At 44.5% G+C, this 12,918-nt stretch overlaps 1 protein-coding gene across 1 annotated transcript in view; it reads left to right on the top strand.

The window, feature by feature from the left end:
• Positions 1-12,635, top strand: part of INCENP (inner centromere protein) — a gene marked incomplete at its 5' end in the record, with an annotated part of 31,777 nt that extends 19,142 nt beyond the window's left edge. Inside the window, 11 exons of the mRNA XM_083349700.1 lie at positions 648-762; positions 846-980; positions 2,018-2,059; positions 3,414-3,523; positions 3,613-3,733; positions 6,173-6,295; positions 7,893-8,065; positions 8,253-8,367; positions 8,490-8,588; positions 9,569-9,719; positions 12,315-12,635. Coding sequence (XP_083205826.1) covers positions 648-762; positions 846-980; positions 2,018-2,059; positions 3,414-3,523; positions 3,613-3,733; positions 6,173-6,295; positions 7,893-8,065; positions 8,253-8,367; positions 8,490-8,588; positions 9,569-9,719; positions 12,315-12,520 — 1,390 coding nt within the window. The 3' untranslated portion in view covers positions 12,521-12,635. The remainder of the gene's footprint in view (positions 1-647; positions 763-845; positions 981-2,017; positions 2,060-3,413; positions 3,524-3,612; positions 3,734-6,172; positions 6,296-7,892; positions 8,066-8,252; positions 8,368-8,489; positions 8,589-9,568; positions 9,720-12,314) is intronic.
• Between the last annotated feature and the right edge of the window lie 283 nt (positions 12,636-12,918).

Genomic DNA, 12,918 nt, shown 5'->3' with positions numbered 1-12,918 from the left:
GAATCTTCTGCCAGCTTCCTGCCAAAGTAATCCAGTGGTGCCTCTATGTACCCCCTGCCAGAGGTGGGCTGCATGTAGTTCTTCAGATGTCGGTGCTCCACATCTCCCAGTATGCATTATCTTTGCTTAATGCTGATGATAGTTAGTATTTAATAAACTCTGCAGGTTATTCTGAGTCCCAGACATATGGAAACTACTCTCAGAAGCCACCAATGGGAGAAAAGAACAATAGATGCAACATTTCCAGATGGCTAAAGCCAATGGGGTGGGGGTGGGTTTCTTTTCTTTGGAAACATCAAGATAATCTTCTTGGGGTTGGGGGGAATCCCTAGAGTCTTAGCATTTAATTTTTCCTTACTATATGGGAGGCAATTACTGATCAGCTGCTAAAGTGATAATAATTTTACAAAGACTCTGTATCCTTTCCCTATCTGAGATTTTAGGTTAAGGTTTAAATTCATTCTTAAGTCCTAAGTAGCTAATCTTGGACTCCTACTTCATTAAATAGTTACCAAGCAGCTATTTTGCCCCGAGTCCTTTGTGAGTTTAAAAGCCACAGGATATAAGATTTTATGTTTCCTGCCTGTATCTGAGATGAGGCGTCAGGGCTGAATCGTGATATCAAATGAGCCTTTAAAATCTTGCAGGAGAAAGCCAAGTTATAAGAGAGCAATTAGGGATAGAGATGATGGACAGCACACAGAAGATGAGCTCTCTCCACCAAGAAAAAAGACTCTGTCTCCTCAGTGTCCTGCCAGCAAGGTAAGGCAAGCGTTATGTCCCTGAGAGCACGCCCAGGACAAGGACTTGACTTCTGTGGATTGATAATGTTCTGGGTTTTACAGGTTGTGCGCCCTTTCAAAACATTCTTGCACACAGTGCAGAAGAACCAGATGCTGATGACTCCTGCCTCTGTAAATCGGAACAGCACAATAAAATCATTCCTCAGGCAGAACACTCCCCTCCGCTTCACACCCAAGGTAATTTAAAGTACTTTGTATTTAATATCAAAAAAGAGGGGGGGCCCTTCTGAATTGATGATAGAAGTTGCCCCTCTCCAAAAGTTGTAAATATCAAAAGGTTCAAGTTCTAGTCTTGTTATTTAGCTAAGGACATAGTCTCACGTTACATATATTCCGCTGTTAACTGGTGAGTTTACACAAATGTTCAGTTTGAAAGTCCCTGGTTGGAGCTCTTTGGGTTCAAATAGCGAAAAGCTCTGAAGTACTATATGATTATATTCAGTTGAGTTGAGCTAGTAAAAGAGCAAAGTTGAAAACCAAGAATGTGAGCAATTGATGAAGGTAATAAGATTTAGGAAGGACCAGAATAAGCAACTTCTGGATAGGTAAAATCGTGCACAAGTGGCACAAGAAAATAGATAGGCAAAGGGACCAAAGAGACTGAAAGGCAAACATGGGGTTTGCGAGATGCATTGTTTTGAAATTCTGAGCGATGTCTCTAGACTTAGCTTTCTGTTAAACCTGAAAACTTAAATAATTTTGCCTCACGCATTGTAGCCTTTAAGTTCAGTATTCTTCCATATGAGTTTCTGGCAGATAGTTTAGCCCTTTGTTGCTTCTTGGGTTGAATATCCCAACAGGTTGCTCTTATGCTCTTATGATTCTAATTAACAAAATGTGTAATAGGGCAGTATCCTGTATGAGGCCATATTTCAGCCCTGTTGTAGGCAAAGAGCCGTGGTAGCACAATGGTTAGAATGCAGTATTGCAGGCTAATTCTGCTGCTTGCTATTTGCTAGCAATTTTCTAGCAGTTCAGCAGTTTGAATCTAACTGGCTCAAGATTGACTCAGCCTTCCATTCTTCCGAGGTCAGTAAAATGAGGACCCAGATTGTTGGAAGCAGTATGCTGAGTCTGTAAACAGCTTAGGGAGGGCTGTAAAGCACTGCGAAGTGGCATACAAGTCTTAAGTGCTATTGCTATATAGATATTGAAAAGATTTTCTAACACCCAAATATATTTATTAACTATGTCTCAATCTTTTCTTTACACAGGGAGGGTTTGTTGTAAGTAACAAGAATGAACTTACTAACACAGTAGGTGCATTTGTGCATAATTAACCCAGTGTGTGTGGCTCAAAGCTGTCCTAACTTGCATAGAGATCTCTTTAACAGAAGCCCAGCATATATTTAGTGTTTTTCAACTAAATTCTAGAAAGTAGATAGTGCATGTACAGTTATTATTAGAATTGTACTGTTTATTGAGTTAGCCTTCAATATTTCAAAATATGGTATATTAATCCATCTAATTCATCTCTCAGATCCATTTTTGCAAGCTAACAAAGTGCAACAAAAAGCTATTTAAGCTACCTTTGGATTACTTCATGTATATTGTTTATAAAGTTGCTTTAGTGCGTGCAATGTGAAGTATAAATAAAATACAAAATTCATGCTGACATGCTCAGTTGTAACTAGCTGTATGTTTGTACAAGTAGACCTTAGCAACTGGCTTGTTTAGCAACTGTCTGCAGCTGCAAAGGTGACCAAAAAAAAAGATCAATCCTCACATTTACAACGTTGGCAGGTCTGTAAAGCAAAGGAAAGCTTAAGTAAAAAGGTAATGAGAGCTGTGGTTTCACTTAGCAAACTTTGCCTAACTGCCTAGTTGTTTCCAAAAGCAAAAGGGCTGCCTGTGAGGGGAGGAGTTATCCTGTGAAGGGCAGTGAAAACAGATCTCAGATCCCAAAGACCACCTTGAATGGAAGAGAACTGCTCCAGCAAGCAAAAGCTACATGTACAGAGTGCTAAAACCTGTCATATGTTTCAGGTTTTATCAAAATAGTTTTGGTTTAAATCCCCACTTCTGATTCTTTTTTATGCCAGTTGCTTGAAAATTTCAGGAATTTGTAGTGGCAGAGCACACAACTTACAGGAGCAAAGCTGAGCTTGCAAAGAACTACTTAAGCCATTGCCTATATCCTACTTTGTAAATTATGAGTAATTGGCACTATTTTGTATCCACAGAAAACATTCTGTTCCTGAAATAAGACTGAGCAGAATTCTGGACATCCCACTTTTCCCCCAGGCCTCTCTAATCCAGTTGTCTGGTGTTGATTCAAAAATATTTAAGAATACCTATTTCTGCTAGTCTAATTCAGAAAGCTTTTAACAACCCAAATAAATGGCTGGAACTTCTATGTTCCAGGAAAAAAAAATTCTTAATGCCCTCGGAAACTTTTCATCTTCCAAACAGGGTGGTTTATTTATATTGCAGGTTTACTGTGAAATGTGTTCACTAGAATAGAGAGGTTACGCTTTTTTTTTCTTTTTGCTAAAACCACAATTCTGCTTTTGACCTTTCACCTCAGGGTGGACTTTTACAGTCACAATAAAAATGGATGCAACTTTCCATAAGACCTTAAGATGAGCTGCTTCCCTCTCTTCTGTCTAGGAAAAAGAGAGGCAGCGGTTAGAGAATCTGAGGAAAAAAGAAGAGGCCGAGCAACAAAGAAAAAGGAAAGTGGAAGAGGAAAAGAAACGACAATTAGAGGAGATGAAACGGTGTGGATTTGAGTCCTTCTGGCTGCTCCTTTTGTAATCATTCCTGATCTTTTTGGCTTCCTTCTAACTGTTCTCCTGTGTGCCCTCAGTAAACGTGAAGAGCGCCTCCGAAAGGTGTTGCAGGCTCGGGAGCGAGTAGAGCAGTTAGAGGAGGAGAGAAAAAAACGACTTGAACAAAAATTGGCTCAACATGAAGAGAAGAATGAAAAGGTAAATGAAGTGAGACAGCTTTGGGGGAAGATGGTATATAGTATTGACATAGTACAGGGGTCGGCAACCTAAAAAAGAAAAAGAGCCACTGGGAACCGGTTCCATCACAAATTAAAAAAAGAGGGAGCCGCGTGCGTGTGTCCATGCACGCGCATGCGCAAAAAGGTTTTTTGCGCATGCGCGGACGCACGCGGCTGCCATTTTTTAAAAAATGAGATGGAACCGGTTCCCGGTTGCCCGATGGCGACGGCCCGTCTGCAAAGCTGCCGCTTTCGGCAGCTTTGCAGACGGGCCGTGGCAGCTTCCGCAAAGAGCGGCGCCCCTGCCCATTCCGAGAGGTGCGCGCGCACCTCTCCGAACGACCGGAGGTGCGCGCGTACCTCCGCGCGAATGGGCAGCGGTGCCGCTCTTTCAGGAAGCCCGCCGCGGCCCGTCTGTGAAGCTGCCGAAAGCGGCAGCTTAGCAAACGGGCTGCGGCAGCTTCCGCAAAGAGCGGCGCCCCTGCCCATTCCGAGAGGTGCGCGCGCACCTCTCCGAACGACCGGAGTTGCACGCGCACCTCCGTGCGAAGGGGCAGCGGCGCCGCTCTTTCAGGAAGCTGCCGAAAGCGAAGGGGCAGCGGCGCCGCTCTTTCAGGAAGCTGCCGAAAGCGGCAGCTTCCTGAAAGAGCGGCCCGCTGCCCGTTCGCGCGGAGGTACGCGCGCACCTCCGGTCGTTCGGAGAGGTGCGCACGCACCTCTCGGAATGGGCAGGGGCGCCGCTCTTTGCGGAAGCTGCCGCGGGCCCGTCTGCTAAGCTGCCGCTTTCGGCAGCTTCACAGACGGGCCGCGGCGGGCTTCCTGAAAGAGCGGCCCGCTGCCCGTTCGCGCGGAGGTACGCGCGCACCTCCCCAAAGGTTTGGGGAGGTGCGCGCGCACCTCCGGTCGTTCGGAGAGGTGCGCACGCACCTCTCGGAATGGGCAGGGGCGCCGCTCTTTGCGGAAGCTGCCGCGGGCCCGTCTGCTAAGCTGCCGCTTTCGGCAGCTTCACAGACGGGCCGCGGCGGGCTTCCTGAAAGAGCGGCCCGCTGCCCGTTCGCGCGGAGGTACGCGCGCACCTCCCCAAAGGTTTGGGGAGGTGCGCGCGCACCTCCGGTCGTTCGGAGAGGTGCGCACGCACCTCTCGGAATGGGCAGGGGCGCCGCTCTTTGCGGAAGCTGCCGCGGGCCCGTCTGCTAAGCTGCCGCTTTCGGCAGCTTCACAGACGGGCCGCGGCGGGCTTCCTGAAAGAGCGGCACCGCTGCCCATTCGCGCGGAGGTACGCGCGCACCTCTCCAAAGGTTTGGGGAGGTGCGCGCGCACCTCCGCCCATTCGGGGAGGTGCGCGTGCACCTCTCCAAATGGGCGGTGCCACTCTCCATTTGGAGAGGTGCGCGCGCACCACTGCCCGTTGGAAGAGGTGCGCGCGCACCGGGCGGCTGGGAGCCGCAAGAGACGGCTCAAAGAGCCGCATGCGGCTCCGGAGCCGCAGGTTGCCGACCTGTGACATAGTATCTAGTTGTAAGATACTGCTAGCACTGTATCTTGCTAAAGCCAGATGAGATTGTTAAAATCATGCTCTTATCTCAGCTCAGAACCACTCTTAGTCTTTATACTATATTATTATTTATACTAGACTTTAAAGGCTCATGCAAAGAAAACACTACATTTAACTTTTATTTTTTTAAAAAAAAAAACAACTTGCTTTTTATTCTGTAACAAAAGAGAAAAAAAATAATTCCATATAGTAATAAATGATAATGTAAAAAACAAAAGAAACTAGAATAAATCTAAAGCTTAGAAAGAAGATAACGGTAATAACAACAAAATGATCTATACATATTAGAATGATGAAATATGATCATAATAAACTCTTGAATAACAAATTAAACCTTGGCCACACGGAACCATGTTTATCAGATTTCTCACAGCATTGATGGAAAGTAAATTAATCTGTCATCCAAACTTTTAACCTGGATACAGCAGAACATCTGAGATGCTGCTATTCCCATGCAGGATAAATTCATGTTTTTCATACTTCACTAGGTACCAATTTTTTCAAAATATAATTCCACATCACATTCATGTTTTGGATTCTTACTTCTTTCCTAACCACTGCTTTACAACTCTAGGGGTTCCCTTCCATGTATAGACCATAAGACCCTTTTTTGGTTAGTACAATCATTTTCTAATAATCTGAGCTGAGGAATTCATTAAAACTGTAGCAAAACAAAGCACCCTCTTTCTTATTTTTCTCAAAGCTGGAAACAAAACTCTCCCTTCCATGTGTGTAACATGGTCCTATGCACCGCAGCCCTCCACGATGGAAATACTGCTTGCCCAGTTGGCATAACGTATTGTCCGCTCACTATGTGTTTCGAACAGGATATGTTCTATGTACCAGGCAAAATGTGTATTTTAGGTCCGAGAGGAAAAAATGGCAGAAGGCAAAATTAAGAAAAGGGCAGCGGCTAAGAAGCTGGAAGAACTTGAAGCCCGGCGCAAGAAAGAGGAAGATGCCCGCAAACAGAGAGCACTGCAACTGGTAAAGTAGAGGGTTGATGGGCAAAAAGCAGGGCAGTGGTGGATGTAGGAGACTAAAGAAGGGGGAATTAATACATTCCTGTTTGTTGTTTTTGACACAATTCTTTTAATTTCTGTCGATTTGGGGAGGTAATCTTAAGAAACAACATCTTTAGATTAACCAGATTAAATGTGCTTTATATCATGAGCATCAAGGTAAACCTCGATAAAAATAATGCCGCTTGGGGGGGGGGAAAGCCCTAATAAGCAGGCATATACATAGAATGAAGGCTATTGCTAAGCACATTTGACTTGTGCTTAGATTGTAAGCCGCCCTGAGTCTTCGGAGAAGGGCGGGATATAAATGGGATTAAAAAAAACCAGATTATAACTAATCTGATCCAATGCAGATTTGAATCAGGCCAAAATGATAGCAATGGAAAAAGCACTTGGATGGGTCATTTGCCCAATAGCACCCACATTACTACAGTGGTTGCAAAAATGCACTAGGAAGGTCAAGTTCAATTCTTGGTTTAGACCAGGGGTAGGCAACCCTGGCTCTTTTATGACTCGTGGACTTCAACTCCCAGAATTCCTCAGCCAGCCATGCTGAGGGGAAAGGGAGAGGTTTCCAAGCTGAGCCATGCTAGCTCAGAAATTCTGGGAGTCATAAAAGAGCCAAGGATGTCTACCCTGGCTTAGACTTTCTTCCTATATAGGACTTCTTTCTGACAGACTGTTCCCCACATAGTCAAGATAAGCTTCAAAATGTCACTGTGTATAATTGGAAAAATTGTTTTGCCTCTTTTTTCTTTACAATCTTACATATTAAGAGCTGAGCAGAAAAAAAACCAGATGTTTCAGGTCCACGATCTTATGAGATTATGAAAGAGATGTAGTTAGTGTCATGTATGATTTTTCCCCGAACTCTGATTTTCTTATTTAATAATTTAATTTGTATACCGCCCTTCTCCCGAAGGACTCAGGGCGGTGAACAGGGCAATACATAATAAAAAACAGGATACAAAAATTAAAAAGTGATTAAACAACTATGCCCGTAGTAATTGATACATATTAAAAATTAAAACTAATTATAAAAAACCCAACCCCATCCCGTCAGACCAGGCCAGCTTGTTCAAAAAAGAAGGTTTTGAGATCACGCCGGAAGGAGCGAAGGTCGGGGGCCATCCGGAGCTCGACCGGTAAGCGGTTCCATAGGTCTGGCGCGCCTACAGAGAACGCTCTCCCCCTGGGGGCCACCAATCGGCATTCTTTGATCAGAGGCACCCTGAGGAGGCCCTCTCTGTGGGAGCGCACTGGGCGGAGGGAAGTTGACGCCGGCCGCAGGTGTTGCCGTAGGTAATCCGGACCCATTCCATGAAGGGCTTTGTAAGTCATCACTAACACCTTGAACCTCACCCGGAGAGCAACCGGTAGCCAATGCAGCTCGCGGAGCAAAGGTGTAACATGGGAGTATCGGGAAACCCCCAAGACAACTCGCGCGGCTGCATTCTGCACCAGTTGAAGTCTCCGGGTGGACCTCAAGGGCAGCCCCATTAGCTAGCTTTAGTTATCTATGGAGTGAAACTCACTTGGAAAATAACAAGATCTTTTCTTAGGAGGAAGAAGAACGTAGACATAAGGAATTGATGCAGAAGAAAAAAGAGGAGGAACAAGAAAGAGCAAGGAAGATTGCAGAACAACAACAGGCTGAGCTGGAAAGAGAAAAAGAACTGTCTGCTAAGAGAGAACTGGAGAAGAAGCGAGAGCAGGAAAAGATCCAGGCCCAGCGGTAAGAACAGAGTAACTGAGCATCCTTCCATTACCTGAATTCCCCATAAAAGTAGGCATGGGAAGGCTTCTGAGGTGCATAAATATATGATATGGGTACCTGTCAGCATAACTGGGACTACCATGGGGTTTGAGTTAATGATGAAAAGATTGATTACTGGTGCTAAATGTAGTATGTTTGCTTGCAGGAAGCACGAACAACAAGAAAGAGAAAAGGCTGCTCGTTTGCAAAGGGAGGTTTTACAAGCAGCTAAAGAAAAAGAGAGGCTCAGGAAAGAAATGGAGGAGAAAGAGAGGAAACTGGTAAGGGATTCTTCCTCTCTCTGAATGTCTTTCAGTCATGTTTGCCCTCCATCCACCTCATCTGGATCCTGTTGTGGGGCAACATCAGTGACCTTTCTCAATATTGTATGGCCTCTTTTTAGCTGGAGCAACGGAAGCAAGAAGAGGAACTACAGAAAATAACTTCAGAGGCTCAGGCAAAGGTTGCTAATAAGCAACTGAATGTGACCGTGAATATTGAGGTAACCTCGGAATTACCCTGAATAATTAGCAAAAAGTAACATTAACAATAATAAATAATATATGTTCTTAAATTTAAGAATATATTGGAAAGCAGGTTACCTCTAGCAGTGTTTTAAGATTTAATTTGTAGAACCATTTTTAGTAATGCCAATAAAGTGGAATTGCAGCTTTTCAGTCATTGAATAAGAACATCTCTTTGTATACACCTCTTCTGCTGGGAATTGTAGCTTGGCAGCTACAAGCTGGAGAGTCACCGTCAAAAATTTTTTATTATTATTTATGTATTTAAAAGGTATAACCACCCATCTTATAACAAACTGAGTGGCTTCCAATTAATTATTGTACAATAAACACAATTTGATACTGAATAAACCAGAATAAGATAGCCTTGGCCTTAAAAACAACAAATAAGAATGTTGGCCTATTTTATTGCTCTATGTCATTTAATATCAAATCTGCTTCTCCCATCGCTCCTCCCTCTGTGTGTGCATTGTTGGGAGGGGGGAGATATTTTTTAGTGTGCTTCTGTCTTTTGCAGATTTGGAAAAACCAGAAAGTATCAGAAGTTAAAATCTAAGGAGAGAAAATAAATTTGCTAGAAGGAAATATCTAGATTTATACATTGTATTAAAAAACAACAACTGGCTACCTCCTAAAGCTTATTGTTGGAAAAATAAGGCTACTGTAATAGAATCGTTTTTTTCTTGAAATAGAAAGGAACTTCGGATCCTCAGGATATGCTTTACCACAAATGTCCAAAGCTGCTTTAAAAGGAGGGAGGGTGCAGCCCAGATGATTACGTCTTACTGCTGCCACTGTTGGAAGAACTAGGCAGATTATTTGGGAATGAGGATGAATAAATTATGTGGGTTACTCTTCTGCGAAATGGCAGGAGACTACTAGTAGGTATCCTCTAGCATTTGCTGCGACTCTTTTAGTAGTTCCAGTGACTTGATTTTGCTTCTGGCCTTTTTTCTAGAACTTGCCTATCTGTAATTCATATCAAATGACACCTCAAGGCCCCAAACAACCCAAAATTGATATAAATAATTATGGAATGGATTTGAACAGTGATGATTCAACAGATGATGAGAATCAGCCTCGCAAAACCGTCCCTGCTTGGGCTTCTGGTATGTTGAAACCCATCTGTGTTCTTTGCTTCACATTATAGCTGAGCGGTCTCTTAGATCTGCTTTACCTAACCCAGTGTTCTGTAGATGTAGGGAAAGTGCAGCTTGTAGAAGTGCTAAGAATTCAGAGGGAGAAAACAGTAACATGGCAGGAGGGTGCTAGGTTGTGGAAGGCTTCCCAGTATTTTGTGGAAACTGTTACCACAGAATATGATAGTTCACCTTACATGCTTTTAAAAATTAGCAGACAGGGTTACAGAAAAAAATCTTTATCCTGCAATTAGCCTTGAGTACTGAACAGAAGATATGTGCTCAGAAGCTGTGTAAGAAACCATTAGTATTTTGGAAGAGTGAATGAGATGCTAGGCTATATAAGCTCTGATTTAGAAGATGCTTAGTCTAATAAGATTTTCAAGCATCTTCTAAACATACTTGCTTAAAAACAAATCAGAGCTTAATGCAACATGAAATGGGCTATTAAAAATGTGAAAGTTCTGTGTAATGTGACAGTACGGTATTCATGATGTACTTGAAGACTTGACACAAAGTCTTTTAAAGGTGGTTTAATAGCTTAGTCTTTTTTGCACACTTTGTGAATACCGTATTTTCCGGCGTATAAGACGACCCCCCTACTTTTCCTGTTAAATTATAGGTTTTGGGCTATACTCGCTGTATAAGACTACCCCACTGCATACAAAGTCTGCTTGGATTGGGTGGGTCACCTCTCTCTCCTTCTGCCTGCCCAGCCCTCCCTGTCTCCAAGACGCAATTTTTTTTAAAAAAAAATCCCATTTATATCCCGCAGCTTACAATCTAAAGCACAAATCAATGTGCTTAGCAATGTACAAAGTACACTTCCGGCATCCAGAGCCTGCCTGCGTTTCTTTAACCTCCACATGCTTCCGACTTTCGACAACTTCAGCATTGTAAACCTTGCTGCTGTTAGTATCCTGGGTGACTCTTCTCCAAACCCCCTCTACCCCAACCCAGGTGAAAATGCTAACGTGCTCCCAGTGTGTGCCTATCCCTCTCCAACCAACTGCCCCTCCCATCCGTATCTGGCTCCAGCGGGCTCGTCCACACGTCCCAGGGCCGCCCTCCAGCAGTCCCCGGCTCCGGTCCATCTGACACCGATGGAAAACAGCCGGCCCTTGCCTCCAGCGTGCAGGCTATAGCATGCAGTCCCGGCACAGGTCCGTTGGCAGGGAACGGAACAGCTGGCATGTTTTGTAGTGCCCAGGCTCCCTGTATGGCAAGGCAGACTGGGCTGTCCTCCTGAGTGCCTGCGGGGTCCTCAGCAAAGCCCTGCGATGCAGGCGCGTGCAAACGCTGTGAAGCAGCTGGTCGTTGGGCTTGCTGATTACGGGTGACCTACTCCCTTGTTTGTCGGAGTGCTGTGTCATGGAAAGAGCCGTGTGCAGTGGGGGGGGTGAGTAGGTGAAGCAGGGCTTGTTTTTGGAACGAGACCCCCTGCGGGCTCGACAACAGACAGCAATTTTGTGATTCTCTCCCCCTTCCTCCCCCCTATCAATGAGCTGCCGAGGTTGCCTGCGTGTGTGTATGTGTGGAGGGTTGTTGCCTCTGGTTTTTCCTGTAACATCGGACAATAAAACCGCCCCTAACCCTAACACCCGGTGTATAAGACGACCCCCGACTTTTGAGAAGGTTTTCATGGGTTAAAAAGTCGTCTTATACGCCTGAAAATACGGTATACTTTTAAAATGTGCTACAAAGCAGAATTTCTATTTCCTGCTGTTTGACAATGGTGACTTTTATTTTTAATATAGACAAAATATTTACAAAGATTGCATAAATGCATTTCAAAAAAATTAAAATAAAAGTTGTATGTAGGACAGTGGTGGCGAACCTAAGGCATGTGTGAAAGAGGCGACACTCAGAGCCCCCTCTGGGCATGCGCACCATCACCCCAGCAGCCCCCCCTGCCCGGGAGGAGAGTCACCCCCGGGTGCAGCCTGTGTGGAGCAGCACAGCCAAGGACATGGCAGCCGGGCTGCAGGGACAAGGCTCCACCCTTGTGTCCCATCATGTGCAGATGATGTTGCGGGGCACAGGCGGAGGGCGTGGCTGCCATGGCACTGCAGGACCACCTGGGTGATGTGCTGCAGCGGGCCATGGAGGTGATAGGTGGCCATGTGGGTGTGTAGGATGGGGGCAGGGCAGGCGGGGTGGTTTTGGGGCACTCGGTGTCTAAAAGGCTCACCATCACTGATATAGGATATCCATCTCTTATGGGTCAGATCTGTTAAGTATATTTTGACAGGCAGATTTCACTGCTTCTAGCTAGAATCTATAATGGTTCAAAAATATTTCGGGAAGGAAATGCTTTGCTAACAAAATCAAGATCAATTCTAATTTCAGTCTGGGGTTGTTGTTTTTTTTCCAATTTAAAGTGTTCTTAATTGTTGCTGTCTTTTATATGAATTGGATTATGAGGGGAAAAAGATAATTTCCTCTGTGAGATTGGGGAAAATTTATCCCTTGTTCCTTGAGAATACTTGCTGTCCATTTTAAGAACTGAAACCTCTCAATGCAAACCACCATGACAGTCAATATGTCGGTTCTTCCCTCCCTTAGGAAATCAACTAAGCCAAGCAATCCTGCATCAATATCATAACCCACCAAACCTCAAAGCACTCTTTGGCGTGGTGAAGAGTCCCAAGTTGGAAGAAATCTTCGATAAGAGCAAGCCACGTTATTTCAAGCGCACAAGCTCTGCAGTATGGAATTCCCCACCTTTCCCAGGGGCCAAATCTCTGTCTTCTGCCTTCAAGAGGTGCTGATGTATGTTCAGTCTAATGTGTGTCTGGTTAGGTTTGTCAAAGGAGAAAATGTGTTGCTTTTTAACAGAGTTTTGCACTCTGTTTTCTTTTATCAATATTAATAAATATTATCCTCTTATAATGAAGTTGCTGTCTTTACTCACAGTGCCTAAGTGACCTGCTAGGATTGGCAACAATATTATAATAAACCTACTGTTATGTATGACAGCTATTGGAAACCTATGTGCAGAGACAGGGAGTTGACCTTGATAGAAGTATATAAGAACCATTACGGAGGCCAGGGGTAGGCAACCTCGGCTCTTTTATGACTCATGGACTTCAACTCCCAGGTCCATGAGTCATAAAAGAGCCGAAGTTGCCTACCCCTGACCTAGGCAAAGAGGGTTGAAACATCATTT

The sequence above is a fragment of the Vipera ursinii genome (assembly GCF_947247035.1).
Source record: "Vipera ursinii genome assembly, chromosome: 1".
Lineage (NCBI taxonomy): Eukaryota > Metazoa > Chordata > Lepidosauria > Squamata > Viperidae > Vipera > Vipera ursinii.
This window is presented reverse-complemented; position numbering and strand designations above follow the sequence as displayed.